General features: G+C 50.0%; 1 protein-coding gene across 4 annotated transcripts in view; it reads left to right on the top strand.

The window, feature by feature from the left end:
- NOS1AP (nitric oxide synthase 1 adaptor protein) overlaps positions 1 to 16001 on the top strand; it is a 156776-nt gene that overhangs the window by 95133 nt on the left and 45642 nt on the right. For all 4 annotated transcript variants that reach the window (XM_019486551.2, XM_006276167.4, XM_006276166.4 and 1 more), the window contains exon 3: positions 13601 to 13693. In XM_019486551.2, the coding sequence (XP_019342096.1) occupies positions 13601 to 13693 (93 nt within the window). The remainder of the gene's footprint in view (positions 1 to 13600; positions 13694 to 16001) is intronic.

The raw sequence follows: 16001 nt of genomic DNA, 5'->3' as shown, positions 1-16001 counted from the left end.
CTTAGTGTTATAGACTGAGAGCAGAGTAGCTTTAATATGGGCAAAATCCTTGGCTTGGGCAGTAAAGCAAGGTCATTGGCATAGACAAAAGATTCTCTCTAGGCAACCTTAACTCTTCTTTTAACCATGACTTTGACTTTGGAAAATCATATGCATCATTTATGCCTTCAACCAATGTTTTTGGCTAGTTCTCTCTCTCAGTTGGTGGGAGGTTCAGCAGGCTGCGACTTTGCAGTATCTCTCTGCTTGTGGCCTGGAAACAAATAGTGAAACTTCCTTTCTTGTCTTTGTTCCCAGTTTGGTGCTTTTTTGCTGCTCTTGTATTCCTTTTGGGAAGGTTGGTGGTGTTTTGACCAAAAATTAATATATTAAAACCCAAATCACAGCTTTCCTGTGCTCCTGCTGATTACAGATAATCAAAAAACATGAGTCAAACCACAGAAAACCATCTGACTGGTTTCAAACCCAAGACATTTCTTTTAAAAAATCATACGTTTTGGTTTCTGTTTGCTCGGTTATACTGGTAAAGGTCCAAATCAGGGTAACTAGTCACCATGCTGCAGTGTACAAGCTGATTGCCATAAGAGTCCTCTTGCTGTCCAGCCTCACTCCCAAAAACATTGCACAAATAGCCAAGTGCACTCTTGGGGCTTTCTGAAGCATTGTGCATCATTATAGCCATTGATAGAGGAAAGATAATGGACTAGTAAGATAATGGCTTGCTGGTATTTCCACCAAAATAGTGTCCTTCTGCGCTTTCTAACAGCTGTGCTTTCTGTCCATCAGGAACCATGAGTGAGTCCAAAGATGAAACATTTAAACCAAACCTCTCTTCATTTAGTCACCAGACAATAGTGGCTTCTACAGGTACCAAGGCCATCCCTCCTCTATCAAGAGACCCTGTGGGGATTTTGTGACTCATTTTAAGAGACATTGCCACAATATACTACATCATATATTAAAGCACACAAAGCAAAGGGATAGGATATTGAGCTATAGGAACCAGTGGTCTGATCCAGTGTGGTTGTCATGACACATCAGAATTACAGATCCTGCTAAACAGGCCATGCATACTTAAGCAGCTGCTATACCAAACCAAAAAGTTTCCACATAGCTCAAATTCCAGCTAGGTCTCCTTTGATTGCTAGAAACCATGGTGTCTTCAACTCTGTCAGGCAGACAGGGACACCCAGTGGCCAAATTAAATACTGCAAGTAAATACATCATTCCACTAGCAAGTTCATTTTAAAATTAAGGGTCATGCTACCTATTTGGATGTCCCTCCGCTGATTCTGAACCATTTGAAGTCCCATGGCTATCAGTTCAAAATGCAGTAGATGTACAGGCTGCAGGGACCAATGCATAATAGGAGTAGAAACCTTGCCTGGGATTTACGCCTCCTGAGCAGAAAGTATTTGCCTTGCATTCAGGAGCATTGGTTATATTTGCCTTGCATTAGTATTTAGAAGCCCCCAAATTAGTCAGTCAGTCCCTGCCCCAGGAGCTTGCAGGACAACTGAGTACATCAGACTAAGGGAGCATTATGGCAAACCTGAGATGTACAAATGAAAGGCCAAGTTTTCAAATGTCCTGAGACACCAAGGATATCAGCAGCCTGTGAGAAGTGAGGCACTTTTGAAAATTTCAGTAGGTGCCACTCTACAAGCTGAGGTGCCTGATTACATGTGAAAATCTGGCCTTGAACAGCTTGCCCATGGTCACTGCTGGAAGCTGTGACCAACTCTCCCGAGTGTCTAGCAATTATTTTAATTCCCCTAGGGTCTAGGCTCTGTACAGTCTTAGGACCTTCTGTGGAGCCTAGTGAATGGGTCTTTGCCTGTAGGGAAGCATCTGCATTTGGATGCCCATCTTTGGTAGGGGCAGATACTCATACACTGGGTATCCATTGTCTACAAATGTACACCCAGTCCCCTTCTTCATGAGCTCAATATGTCTGCCTAGGCAGAGCTGGCACATCAGTGGTGCTTTTGGGCATCTCATACCAATAATCACTCAAGTGTGTTGATGTGCTAGGAGGGACTTTCCTCTGCTTTGACATTCAGGAAAAACTTTTTAGGTCAGTTGAGAGAAGGAGAGTCTTTGTCATGCATGTGTGTGGTCAGTGGTATCTATGACATCTGGTTTGGTGAAGAACCATTCTGGGGCTGTTCTGGCTAGTGGTTAAGTTGGCTGCTACAGCTAGACTTGCTGTAGAGGAAGAGCACTAATGGTCTCTTTTATCACCCCAGGTTTGCTTCTTGGGTGTAAATATCAGTGCAAAGCTGGAACAGCAGCATAACTAAGCCTATGAAAACATTAACCAGTCCAAATCATAGATTATCCGGAAGCCTAATTCAGTTACCCCTTCTGCCTGGTGGGTACTCTTTGGTTGGAGAAAGACTAAGGAACATCACTTGGACAGAAATACACCTTCGCTGAGGCATTAGGCAGTCAGCAGCAGTTTTTATCCATTGCTCTCTGGCAGAAGCTACAACCATCAATGCACTGAACATCTGGGCCCAGTCTGGACTTGGTCTCTGTGGATGGTAGGTCTTGGGTAGCCTCCACTCCTCCATGCTGTTTCTTAGGCGTACGTATTGAAGGTCTTGATGTGATGGTTGTAGGACTTCATACAAGTGGATTCATCAGGCACCTGACTAGACCTCTTACACGTATATCATGACCCTGAGATTTGATGGTTGTCTACTAATTCAGTTAGCAGGGGAGTACCAGAAGCAGTCAGCATGGCTCTACTTCTGCTCCCATTGCAATCAGTGTCTTCACTGGGAGCAGAGTGAGAGCTGGGTGCCTTGAGAAAATCTGATTCTGGTTTTTCCTGTGCACTTCTTTAATAGCACCCTGACAAGCAGATAGTGAGCAATGACATGCTGTGCAGACCACATGTTACTGGGTGATCCTAGCACATCTTTGGGGGTTGCGTGAAAGGGACTGAAGATACAGCTGTCCTGAGTCGTCTTAGCACAAGCTAAGCAAGCAGTTGCATTTGCCAGCCCCTGCCTCGGTGCTGCTGACCGTCAGAGGTATTTCTCTTGAGTTTCCAAAATAGCAAGAGTGGGTAGGGGATGTCCACATGCTGGCTGGATGGTTCTGCTGAACCAGACAGCAGTGAAAGTGTTAACAAAATATTTCCATGTTAGGAACTGATTGAGGTGAACAGGGCAGTTTTGACCTCTGGGGTCAGAATGAAAAAACAGCCTTGTTTTTTTTTTTACTTGTCCCGCATTATTGAGGTTTTCTTTTAACCCAAGCTCCCAGTTGAGAGCATAGCTCTACACACATGCAGATGCAGATGGGCTACCTGCAGAATGCCACAGGTCCATAGGTCAGCCCAACCCACACAGGCCCAGTGAGTAGGTGCAGCAGGCATGAACAATCACTCTCCTTCCTGCAGCCCCCCACATGCCTAATTCTGCAGCTGTCTTAGCATCACACTGCCTTCTTGCTGCTCTTGCAACACTGCCTTCTTGCTGCTCTTGCACCCCCTCCCCACCTTCCTGCCTGTTCCCTCACTGTATCACTCCCTTGGGGCTTCCCCTCCAGACAGTCCCTCTTGTGAGCTGAAGAGGAGCAACAGCAACAATTGCTATGGTAACTGTATCCACATCATCTCCTTGGAAGCCAACAAAGAGTTGTCTTATCTCTAGGTCAGGGGATCCCAAACTGGTATGCATACCCCTGGGGTACGCACTTCATCTCTGGGGGGTACACAGGAGAAATTGTGCAATGGTAGATTTAATTTTCATTCTAACAGTAATTGGTATTTAAAATATAAAAGGCATGCTGGTAGGGATACATGGGCAGCTGGTAAATATGGAAGGAGGTGCACAATAAGAAAAAGTTTTGGAACCTCTGCATCAGCTCAGGCTGGTCAGGTTCTGGTTGCTCATGTGAAGTTATAGCTGGAGCAGTGGTTCTTCCTCGTGGCCAAGCCTAGGTTTGCCTTCCCCTCAGCTAGTGTCTGGCATGGTGTGTTGCCTGCAGCTCTCTTTTACTTAGTAGTCCTGAGCATGACAGGATCAAGTCACTGACTCAAATACCTGATCTTCACAGACTTGGCCTTGGCTGATACTTTACCACCCTCCATTTGGGGATCTTGGAGCATGGCCCCTTGGTTAATGCAGCATTGTCCAATTTTTACAGAGAATGAAACAGGGTGGGGGAAGGTGAAGAGCAACTGCTTTTGAAGCTGGTCCTGTGGCTGCTTAGTGGCATGATAATCCACATAGTGGGCTGGACTGGAGGCCTTGGTGCATCTGTGTGTTAGGATGGCTTTACCTGGGCATGGGGCTGTGGGATTTCATTGCCTTTCCATGCTGGGCTGAACACACTCTTGTTACCTTCCTTTCCTGTTCCAACCCCCTGCTTCTGCCTTTCTCTTTCCAGCATCTCTTCCAAGTACCCAGATCCCCCTTCCCCTGGAGCCCTTGGGGTACACGGCAACCTCCCAGTAACTCTGGCAGCAGCTGCTATGGAAGGATGCCCTGGGAAAAGGAATGAGGTCTGAGGGCATTGAAAGCTGCCCTCTGGTAGTGGATAAGGAGGGTGCATTACTGCAATTCAGTCATATGGCTTCCTGCCCTACTGCTGCCAAGCTAGGTCTCCTGGCCAGTACAACCCCAGACTGACATTTGCAACAGACACTTTCATAACAATAGATTAACCCCAGGCTCAGCACAGCTGCAGCAGAAGAATAGCCCAGGCACAGAAAGTATAGGGTAGCAGGGCAGTTCCCTCTGCTCATTAAAGTGTGGGCACAGGGATCTGGGCTTCCAGGCAGGTCTCATTCCATGGAGGTGTGTGCTAGCACGGGGTGTGCTTGCAGATGCTTTTCTACCAAATATGCCAGTCTCCCAGGGAACGTAGTGAGAGGCATCACATTCCAAGTTCAGCCCAATGATCAAGTCCCACTTGTGGGCAGTGCCAACCTGAGATGCCATTAGCATTTCATGAGGCTGCTTTGAGAAATGCCAGCCTCTCCCTTCTCGCTTCTGTGCTCTTTGCTCAGCTGTGGTGCTTTTAATTGTTGTTTGTAGGCTGGGGAGTCAACATCCCCACTCACAGATGGAAAAGCCAGAGGGGCCTCTTAAGTCTGCCCTACTCTAGAAAACCAGCCAGAGAATCTCACCCCAGATGGTTCAGCATCAGGTCCAGAACTTCTGGGGAGGTTAGAGGATGCTGTTTGGGAGTCATCGATCTTCATTTGTAGTGACAGAGACTCTACCATGTCCCTAGGCAAGTTGTTCCAGTTATCAGTTAACCTTGTTCTTAAAAAAAAAAATATTATGACTTATTTCTAGCTTGGATTTGTCTGGCTTCAGCTCCCAGTTAGTGAATCTTTTTATAGCATTGCCTGCTGGGTTAAAATGCCCGGTGGTACGAGAAACCCTTTCTCCATGACTATGCTGTCATCCCATCATTTCTTAACCTTCTCTTGGATAAACTATTTTGTCAGAGGTCCTTCAGTCTTTCAGGGTGGGGACAGACAATCACACACCAGTGTAACACATCAGGTTTGTTCATAGTAAATATACCTACAACAGTGGAGTTTTTATGTCTACCCCCTGGCAGTCCAGTATAATACCACTGCTGTTATTTATCTCATCTGATGTCAGAATCATAGAAAAAATTGGTCCAGAAGGAATTTTGGGAGATCATCTCATCCTGCCACCTGCTCAGGGCAGGATCATGCTTGACTAAATCTCAGCCAAGTGTCTGTCCAACCTGCTCTGGAAAACTTCCAAGGATGAAAATTCCACAGCCTCCCTAGGTCCGTGTGTTCTTATGCTTCACCACCTTCACAGTTAGAAACTTCTTCATGAACTTCAACCTTGTTGCATTTTCAAATGGTTACTACTTGTCCTGTCCCCTGTAGCCACACAGAGTAGTTTGTCCCCTTCCTCTTTATAATCACCCTGTCTCTACTTAAGGACTGTTATCAAATCCCTTCTTCAGTCTTCTCTTCTCCAGGTTCCCAGTTCTCCCAACCTTTCCATGTATGTCATGGCTCTGAGACCTCTAATTACTGTTTTTCAGTGTGCCCTATATCTTTTGAAGTGTTGTGCTGAGCTCTGTCTGTCTTCCTGCTGGGCAAGTGGTCCATTATGACGTGGGTACTTGCTGTACCTCATCACTGCCAAGGTAGGCATTTGTTGAGGAGGTAGTGTTGTGAGCTGGCTTGTCTCTGCAGTAGTCTAGGTGGCCAGTTGGTGGGACTGTTAAACACTGCCCAGCCCAGCCAGTTGCTGCTGTTGTCTGGATTCCCGGCAAAGCTGTGCTTTCAGCCTTACCGCCCTTACAGTCTGGGAAGGGAGCAACCTTGCAGGTAAACTGAAGGAGGGACCTCACATGCTATGGCCTGCTTGCACAGCCAGTTTGGATTTGTTCAGTGTGTCCCTTGCAGCTAAAATCAGCTCCATGTAGTTTTTCCCAACTCAGATCATGGGCAGGGGCCTCCAAGTAGAATCCCGGATCACTTTCCTTCAGAGCCACCCTCAGGCTGTAGAGTCAGTGCTTCCACCAGCAGATCTGGGGAGGAGGCCAGCTATGCAAAGCCTCCAAGCCTCCCCCGCTCCTGGACAGCTTCCTTTGCCATGGTGCCCTTGTTCACAGGCCCCTTTTATTGCTGTGATTCCAGGAAGAGGCCTTCTGCCCCGCAACCCATGGGCTTGGGCTTGTGGAGCTCCAGAGCCAGGCTGAGCAAAGGTCACGGCAGAGAGAGTGGCTGTGAGCTTCGGATGTGGAGTTGGTTGCTATGGTTGCCAAGGACAATCTTTAAGTCCATTCAGTGGCATTTTCCATCCCTGCCAGCAACCTCAGCTCCTCCCCCACAACAGCACTGAAACTCCAGCAGCAAAGTAGTCATGCTAATGGTTTTTCAGGGACTCAAACAGGTGAAATAAGGTTGCACTTAGGCACCCAGAAAGTGGAATAAAACCTGGGCCTTGGGGTCTCTGTATGTCCCGTTCCATCTGGAATGTACGATGATTGTCCTTCATCTGTTCTGTCCGTGCTGCTGGAGTACACCAGTGGGGTGAAAGCCATTGGATTCTGTAAGAAAAAGTTTCCCATTGGATAGCAGCAGTGCTAGAGGCACGAGTGGAATAGTAGGTGCATGTGTTGGTCCCATACCCCACTGTCTTACTAGAACCTGCAGTGCCTCTCCCCTCTGCCTTGATCTGTCTCTCCTTGTTCCACCTTTACCTCTAGCTATTCTCCCCTTTCTCTTGCATCTGTTTCTTCTCCCAGTCTCTCCAGGTTTCTCACCAGTCGCACTCGGGGCAGTGCCTGACTGCTGTAATGCCACTGTCCTTGCCCCGTGTTACTTTTTCTTCTTGCTCCTACCATGATCATCCCAGGTTTGCTGTAGTCTCTGTATAAGTGGTAGGAGCAGCACCAATTTGTCCTCTGTCCTCACTAGCTCCTTCCTAGACCTTCTGCCAAAAGGTCATGCTTGCCTTCTCTTGCATGCTGACAGAGCAAAGGGTTTGCATTGGAACATGGCCAGCCTTCCAACATGGGGCAGGCGGGTACTGCGAGGTGCGCGAGCTTTGTACGTGCAAGCAGTGCACCTGGGTTGCGCACTGGACTTGTACTGCTGAAGCATCTGCCCAGTAACACACCCTTGCCTCTCAGTAGGCTCGAGCATTGCTTTTGAAGGCAAGTGGCACAAGGAGACAGGTGCTTTCCTGAAGGAGCACAGTGGATGGGGACAATTTGTTTGGGGTGTCTTTTTGGTGGAATTCTGGTGATTCGTCATCCACACAAACTAGGCTCCTCTGGTACAAAGAACCTAGTTGAATTTGATCTGTTACCTTTTCATTGGAGAGGGTGCTGGGTTGCCTGTGTGTTGTGCCCCCCCCACCCTCCCCTCTGCTGGGAGTAGAGCAGTCAGACTACCTCTGTTCCACCCAGAAGAAGGGTGCTTGTGTCCAAAAGCTTGCAAAGAACAATTTTTCCAACTTTTTAGTTGGTCTGCTAAAAGCTACAACTACCCAAAGAACCTTGCCTACCCAGTATACCATACCCTCCATCCCCAGGTCCTTTGCCTTGTACTAAGAGCTGCCAAAAGGCCTCATCGCACTGAGCCCCCAGCACTCCTCCAAGTGTCTCCAAACAACAGGGAAGGAAGCAAGGGATGGCAGAGAGGAAATGCACACTAAATCCTCCCCTACTCCTGCAGCTGCAAGGGCAACCCTTCCTCTGCTCTCCCCCATCCCCCTTGCACACATTCCCTTCCTGCAGCTGGGAATGCAGAGGTGACACAAGGTCAGCTCCTTTCCTCTGTGACTCCGTTGAAGTCACATTGTGCCAGGGACAGATCCAAATCTGAGCAGCAGAGCTGAAGAGCCAAAGAACGGCAGCAGTGTCCCGACTGGCTGGTCAGTGGGGCTGTTTGCATAATAGTGTCAAGTCCGTTAGAATGTCCTTCGTGAAGGCTTCCACCTGCAACTCGGTTCCCTGAAGAAGCAGCTCTGCAAGGTCAAAGATTTCCATTCTGCCCTTCCTCTTCTCCCTGAGCCCATCTCCCACTGGCATTTGCTAGCATCTGAGAGATCCCATGAATCTGGGAAAAAGGGGCTGCCAGCTGCTGCCTCTCTGTTGAATTGCCATTTTATTGAACTCTCTTCTGGGTTTATTGGCTATTTAATTACAGTTAGTGTTTCATTAGAGGGCCCCACTGGGCATGGAGTTTATTAGCATTTTATTGGCTAGAACTGTTTTTCATTGCTTTGCGAATGCATCCCAAGGAGTCCCTGAACTCACCAGAGTGATTGTGCTAATGAGTTGTGGGGTAGGGCAAGGTGGCCTCCTAGTATTGTGAGCCAGATTTGCAGAAAAGCTTGGTCCCCATTCAGGCCTCTGAATTTACAAGGGAACTTAGTCCATTGAGCCTGTTAACTCCTTTGAGGAGCTGGCCCCACTCACCTCCTGCAGTTCTTGCTGGAGAAGTGTACCAAGAGGCTTTGGCACCTCTCTTGGGCCTGGTTCTCTTTCTGGAGAGTCTTGTATAGGTTCCATCCCAGTCACCCATGCCATGTGCTTCATTAACACCTTTGCTATAACACATGTCTTCATTTGGGGTGTGGTGGCTGAGCTCTGTCCCCAACTCCAGGAGTGTGAGTTCAAGCTCTGATGCCAAAGGCTGCCCCAAGCTACCCCATCTGTAAACAGGTACCTAGCTGGAGAGTCAAAGATGGACAGATGTGATGTTGGCCACATCTCTCATGTGTGCCATTGGCCATGGAAGCTGCTGTACTTTAACCATGCTTATCCCATGATCCATTAAGCTTGGGAGGACCTTTGACTTCACCTTGGAAGTGGGGATGTTAGTCATTTAGGACCATCCTTAAGTAAAGTCTCAGTAACCCTGAGATGTTTTTCAGATGGCTGCCTCCTCTACAGAAGAAGCTCAAATTAAATAGTGCCCTGGATAGCCCAAGACAGAAGACTTAGGGCTTTGCCATGTAGGAAACAAAACGTGGGTTTTATTATCACTGAGAGTAATGAATCAAGAAGGCGGGTTTCAGACCAGTGATTCTCGCCCAGGTCCCATGGCACCTAGGGGTGCTGCCAGATACTTTGAAGTGTTACTTGAGGTGTGAGGAGATAAGCAAATAAGCACAGGCTCAGGTTTGTCCCTGCCTGATTGATCCCCCACCCCCATTGCCTGGCCCCTCTGCAATGAGATGAGCAGTGTAATATATAAATTAGTTTTTGAAAGTAGGAGCCACTCAACTCACAAAAATTATAGAGGGATGCCGTGAGTCCTAATGAGGGGTGCCTGGACTGTTTCAGACCTACCCCAGGCCATTCTCTAGCTTGGACAGCACAGCTTAAAGTCAGCCAAGGTAAAGACTAGTGTCTCCTTTAGCCAACTGTATTCATAGTCAGCTAAAGAAAAACAGGTTCAGCAATAACAGAAGTTCTCCTTGCGTGACTCTGATGAGGCTTGGGGACTTAGAAGGCAGTTATTGCAGCAGTCATCCTTTTAGGGTTAAATTGTGACCTTCCTGTGGTGGGTTTCAGGTTACAGCTTTGGGACCTGGGAGATCTCTAGGGATTCTTGGAAGGACAGTTAAGTGGAAAGTCCCAGCTGGGCTCTTTGTATGGAAGGAGGGGAGAGTATATAAGCTTTGTCCAGGTGAAATCACAGGTACAAGAAAAATCAGTTGGTTGGGAATGTACAGTGGGGAACCTTTGTTTCTGACGTGTGCAGCTTCACCAACATCTGCTGCAAGATGGCTGTGATCCTGTGCATGGGACTCACTGCCCTGGACATGCCTGCTGCATGTAGTGGTGGGAAAACATAGCCACTTGCAGGAGAGAGGCCTTCAACAGGAAACTGGGTGCCAAAGGCTAAACACCCTTCCTGCCTGCTGCCCTTCTATTTCCAAATTTTACTACTCTGCTCAAGGGCTGGTTGTGAGGTGTGCAGGCACTTAAACATCTGCAGAGTTTTTAAATGTATTTTATGGGTTTGCTTTAATTTAGTAGGAAATAACTGAGCAGTCTGGTCCCCTCAGTGAATGGCCAAACTCCCTACATGTCCCATTGCACCACGGCAAACTGCGTGCTGTCATCTCCCAGTGCAAGATCCATCTTCTCTTTCACAAGATCTCTATAGCTTGTCTCTTCCCACCCCACTGAGATACAGGTCACTCGCCCATTTGCAAAAAGATCATCAGCTGTTTGTGCATCCCTATCACTTTAGAGGTTCACTGACTCCAAAGAGAGATTGTTAGTTGTGTGCAGGCATTGGGTGGGACTGGGGAGGCTGGGATCTTAATCCAGCTCTTAGTGGATGATCATCTGCATCTGTTAGATACCTATTCCCATGGGCTGCCTCACTGGTGTGTTCTGCAGTGAAGCCAAGGGTCAGATCTGAGTTCCCTTCCATCCACAGTCTCTCTGCCCAGGATGAAGCAGTGAGCATCCTAGGCATGTGGACAGGCGGGGATTGTATATTGGCCCTGTGCTGTGGGTATATGGAAGCCTTCTTTCTCCTGGTAGCCCTGCAGTAAGGGGTATGGAATTGCCTTGTGTCTGCAAATTTGCTCCATTTCTACTTTCTTCCCCCAAACATGCACATTCACATACCCTGCATTCCTCCTGGGGAAGCTGGGGCCAGCTGGAGGCGGTGGCAAGGCAAAAGAGCTGTCACTCATGCTGCAGCCTGCAGGCCGTGTTCTCTCCTGATTCATCTGTATCTCCTGTCCCCATTGGCAAGTCTTAAATAGCTTTGAGGAATTGTATTTTTAGTGCTTTATCATTTAAATTACAGGTTGGGCCTCATAGTTTTTCCTGCCCATCAACTGTGAGCTGCCAGAGCCCATATATCACAGCCCATTGCTAATGCCACAAGAGGGTGCCCAGCACTTGGTGCAGCCTTTGAAGCTGGAGCTGGGATCTGCATAGAAATGACTTACCAAAGCAGGCGCTGCAGTGCAGCTGGTTCTGAAATACAGCAGTGCCCCAGTTCCTCTGTTTGGCTGGCTCCTGTGCTAGGGGTTGCTGGATGGGAGCCAGCTCATTGCATGTATATGAAGGTGAAGGCAGAGACCCCCCCCCCCCCCCCAATTCCCTTGTCTCTTGACACACAGACAATCCCCACCCCCCCAGCAATGAGTGCACACATAGGGTATAGCGAAAACACTAGCGTGACTGCCATTCAGTTTAATAGATGTCAGCATGTCTAAGGCTGCAGTGTCTTTGGAGTGGAGAGCCCCATGATCCCAGAGCAACAAGGGAAACTTGTAGGAAGCAGCACTGCTGATGTAATGGCATGCCAGGGAAGAGGATGAACCAACTGTGGCCTCTTCCCAGATCTCTTCAAACCTTACTTGGCTCCACCAGTGCCCCTCCAGCTGTGACCAGAGTGGAAGCAGACAAGATGGGGTTTGTAGGAGCTGTGGGTGAATGCTGTTAGGTCTGCTATGCAGAGGATCCTGCCCTTCTCCCCCAGTTCATGGACTACTGGAGGGGGTGAGGTTTGAGAGAAGAGCCTGGCAGAGGTTTGAGATGGGGGCCCAGCTAAGCTATATTCCCTGAGGGCTCTGACATCAATGAAGGGCACTCCCTAGGGCAGCAGTGCCCACAGGTGCTGTGGCACCCCCTGAGGTTTATTCAGGCGCCCACACGCATTTTCATGATCAGTAAAAATCATTATTCCAACAAAAAATGCTGTCATTGCCGATTGAACTCAGAACAGCAACTTTTCAACATTTTTTTCACAGGCTGTGCGCAACGGCCACCAAAATGAGACTGAGTCGGTCTGTGTGATGCAGTGACGGGGTGGCGCTTACTACTCCCTCCCCAAATGAAACTATGCGCATGTGCATATCCAGGAGTTTAATATTCATATTGGTGCCTGCTGCTTTCTCTTTTAAATTTGAATGTGTCCTTGGGCACATAAACGTTGGGAACCCCTGCCCTAGGGAAAGGAGGAAGGGCTGGTGGAAGGAACAGGGTTGCCTACCCCAAGGCAAGTCATTCAGTGATGCGGGGAGATCTTTCCTCTCGCTTTATGGTCTCAAGGACAGGGTTTTCCCCAGCCTAATGTTTACAGGAGAGGAGGAAAAGGCCTTGGCCCTCCTTTCACCAGAGAGGCTTAGTCCATGTTCCTCCCATCCCTATGAGTACGGGCACCCTTGCTGCTGAGCTTTGTTGTCATGGGAAAACAAAGTTGGGTTCCACTGCCATGTGTCTGGGCAGACCTCAGTGCCAGATGGGAGTGAGGTGGCCTGGTTACCAAGGATAAACATCCCCTTGCAGGCATGAGACAACAGCACTTGCTCTTCAGAGGACTTCACTGCCAGGAGCAAGGCCTATCAGCAGAGCTGACCCGAGCAGGGTGCAGGGCCTGGGGCAAATCAGTCTGTGCAGGGCCCCACCCCTGCTCCGATCCCATGGGCCCTGGACCCAAGGAAGCTGCTGCCGCTGATGGCAATGGCAGCATTGGCAGCAGGGGGTAGTGAGCAGCTGAATGAGAAGCCACTGTTTCGCCCAGCTCTGCAGGGCCCTCCAGAGCGTGGGGCCCGGGGCAGTCGCCCCAATTTGCCCCCCACTAGGGACGGCTCTGACTATCAGTACCCCATGCGTGGGCTGGTGTCAGTGCCATGCCAACAGCCTTTGGGAAGACAATGCCTTGAGCACTATCACATTAGCAGCCCCCTGAATGCTGGCTCATAACCCTGAGTCCAAGTGATATGGCAAACTAAGCATCAGTGTGTTTCTCCCATGCTGTGTGTGTGCACATGAGAGAGAGAGAACTAAAAAAGGGGGACAGGAAACAGAAATGGGGAGGGGGAGACCCCTACCCTCATGAAACAGCATTTGCTGGCTTTGTGTGTATGCAGATAAATATGTTCATACAGGGATGTGCCTACAGGTGTGTGGTGATGTGGGTGAGTGTGTATACCCAGGTGATGTGTTTGTATGTGCATGCATGGGTGCATGTATTGTGTATACCTATGGAGGAGATGTGTGAGGTACACACAAGCCTTCACACACCCTTTGTAGAACAGGATGAGGTGGCACAAGTGAATTAATCCGTCCTTTCCTTCTTTTCTTCCCTATCCAGTACGAGTTCAAAGCCAAGAACATCAAGAAGAAGAAAGTTAGTCTCATGGTCTCAGTGGATGGCGTGAAGGTTGTTCTGAAGAAGAAAAAGAAGGTGAGCAGCTCTGACCTTCTGAGCCAGTATTTCTTGTGTGATAGGATGGTCCTCTCAGCCCCCAGCTGCTTGGGCACATCTGGGCAACTAATCCACAGCCATCCTTTTGGGGGGGTTAGGGTTGCCAGGGCCCCAGGGCTTAGAGGACTGTTCTTCAACTTGGCCTGCTGCTTGGACAGGAGGTTGTAGTAGGGAGATAGGGGAGCTATCTCCAGATACACAGCTTGAAGGACTGCCCTTGTCTCTAGCTTGCTGCTCCTGTGCCTAGGTACTGAAAGAGCTGGTCAGCTATGGAGGCGTTTCAGGGGCTGCATCAGCTGCGAGCTAGTATTCTGATAGATTTGGGGGCTGAATGGGATCAACCTGACCAGGCCTGCAACAACTGGGGGATCTGTTCCCCATAGGACGCAGGCAGGCTTGCTGTGAGGCCTGTGGTCACTCTCCATTGTAGAACCTAGGGGTGTGGGGGTCCTACATGACTTTTGCCCTGGCTGCAGATCTCTGTGAATGGAGAGGCTATATTATCAAAGTGGTACGTACATCCCCCAGAGTGCCCTGCATCACTGTGAGGCAGCTCTGGTCAGGGGGCCCCACGTCACCATGCCTGGGGTGTCAGCCCAGCAAGTGAGTGGGGCCCACCTACAGCAGAGCCCACTTAAGTAGGGCAACCATCCTCTGTTGGGGAAAGCAGAGGCTAATGGGTCATACAGTGGGGAAAGGCCGGCAGTGCTGCCTCTGGGGCCCATCTCTGCTGCCCAGCCCCTGATTTTGTAGTCTGCATCTGTGAAAATGACTGCAGGAAGAGTGTAAACAGCTCTTAAACTGAAATAGTTGCGTTGCATCCACACTGGGCATGGATGTCTGTGGCAGCACTGGGGGCTGCACAGCAGGGAGGCCAGTCACAGTGAGAGGATTCATTCCTCTGCACCAGTGCGAAGGGGCCAGGGAGTGGTCCTAGGGCAGCAAGAAACCAGCAGTTCTGAGACTGCCTTGTTAATGAGTGGTCTGGTGGATGTGGGGCAAGTGACCTGGAAGGGGGACCCAGGGCAGTCCTGTGTTCCAGTGGCTCTGTGCTGTTGTAGTGACTTATACGGGCCCCCTGGTACTAGCAGCTGTTGGAAGGCAGAGGTATATGCTGCTTTCTCCTAGGGCCTGCCCCAGCACTACTGCTACCACTAAAGGGTAGCCCTAGACTCATAGCAGGGAATAGAGCTAGCCTGCTCTGCTGAGCTCCTGGTGCGTCCCAGGAGCCAAATGTGGACTGGAGCCCCAATATTAGTGAGGAGGAGGCAGCTGCAATCTCGGGGTCCCTTGTGTGGGAGAGGATCATGCTGGGTCTGACTGAATAGGATGCATCTTCCATTAGCCCAACCTAGTGCAGGGAAAGCACTTCCCAAAGCCAGGCAGCCTCTGCATTGAGTGAGTTCCTCCTGGGCTTTCAGACAGGGTTCTGCCCTGAGATAGACTTTTTACTATGGAGTATCTTGTTCTCAGCAATGCTGAAGTGTCAGCTCATGAGACCCTCACGAAAGTAACATCTGTGTCTCTTGAGGCAAAGTCAGGCAACAGCATTGTAAATAGATACGTGCTCCCCCTCCCCGGAGTCACTGGCACTGAACTGACCTTGGAACAGGTTCTCAGCCATGCATCAGACTGCTTCAGGGTAGGGTGCACCAGTAGATTTTGGGGGCTGATACCAATAACTGATTTTTAAGGAGGCATATCAGCCGATACCGATCCGATTTCCGATACAACTGTGCTCAGCTGATAAGTCTGTTGTGGTGGAAGGGGAGGGAGGAGGGAAGGAGCCTGAGGGGCAGATCAATGCTCCCCCATAGTGAGGGAGGGAGTGGGGTTGGGGTGGGGTAGGCGCTGCCCTGCCGGGGCGGGGTGGGCACAGGATGGAGCCACGGCTTATCTGGGGGGCATGGGGAGGGGGAGCGGCTCCCGCCACTGTGCACACCCCGGGAGGGCACAGTGGAGGGGAGGGGCATGTGCCCCTGGGTCTGCATGGAGTGGGGTGGGCTGCAGCTGGGGCTGGGGGCTGCGCTGGGTGCTTCCCAGCACGGGGGGAGGGGCTGTGCTGTGCTTGGGTAGGCAGCAGCGACGCTAGGAGAGGGGGTTGGGGGGGGCTACAGCAAAATTTGGAGTGGCTGCAGCCCCCTCTGAGCACTGCTGCCATCCGCCCCAAGCGCAGCCTGGGCCAGCCCCTCCTCTCCCCCCACACTAGGAAGAGCCCAGTGCAGCCCCTGGCCCCAGCCTGCAGCTGCACCCCACCCTGTGCAGACCTGGAAGCATATGCCCCACC

Source organism: Alligator mississippiensis, chromosome 5, assembly GCF_030867095.1.
Source record: "Alligator mississippiensis isolate rAllMis1 chromosome 5, rAllMis1, whole genome shotgun sequence".
Classification (NCBI taxonomy): domain Eukaryota; kingdom Metazoa; phylum Chordata; order Crocodylia; family Alligatoridae; genus Alligator; species Alligator mississippiensis.
Note: the sequence above shows the minus strand (reverse complement) of the source record. Positions and strands in the feature narration are given on the sequence as shown.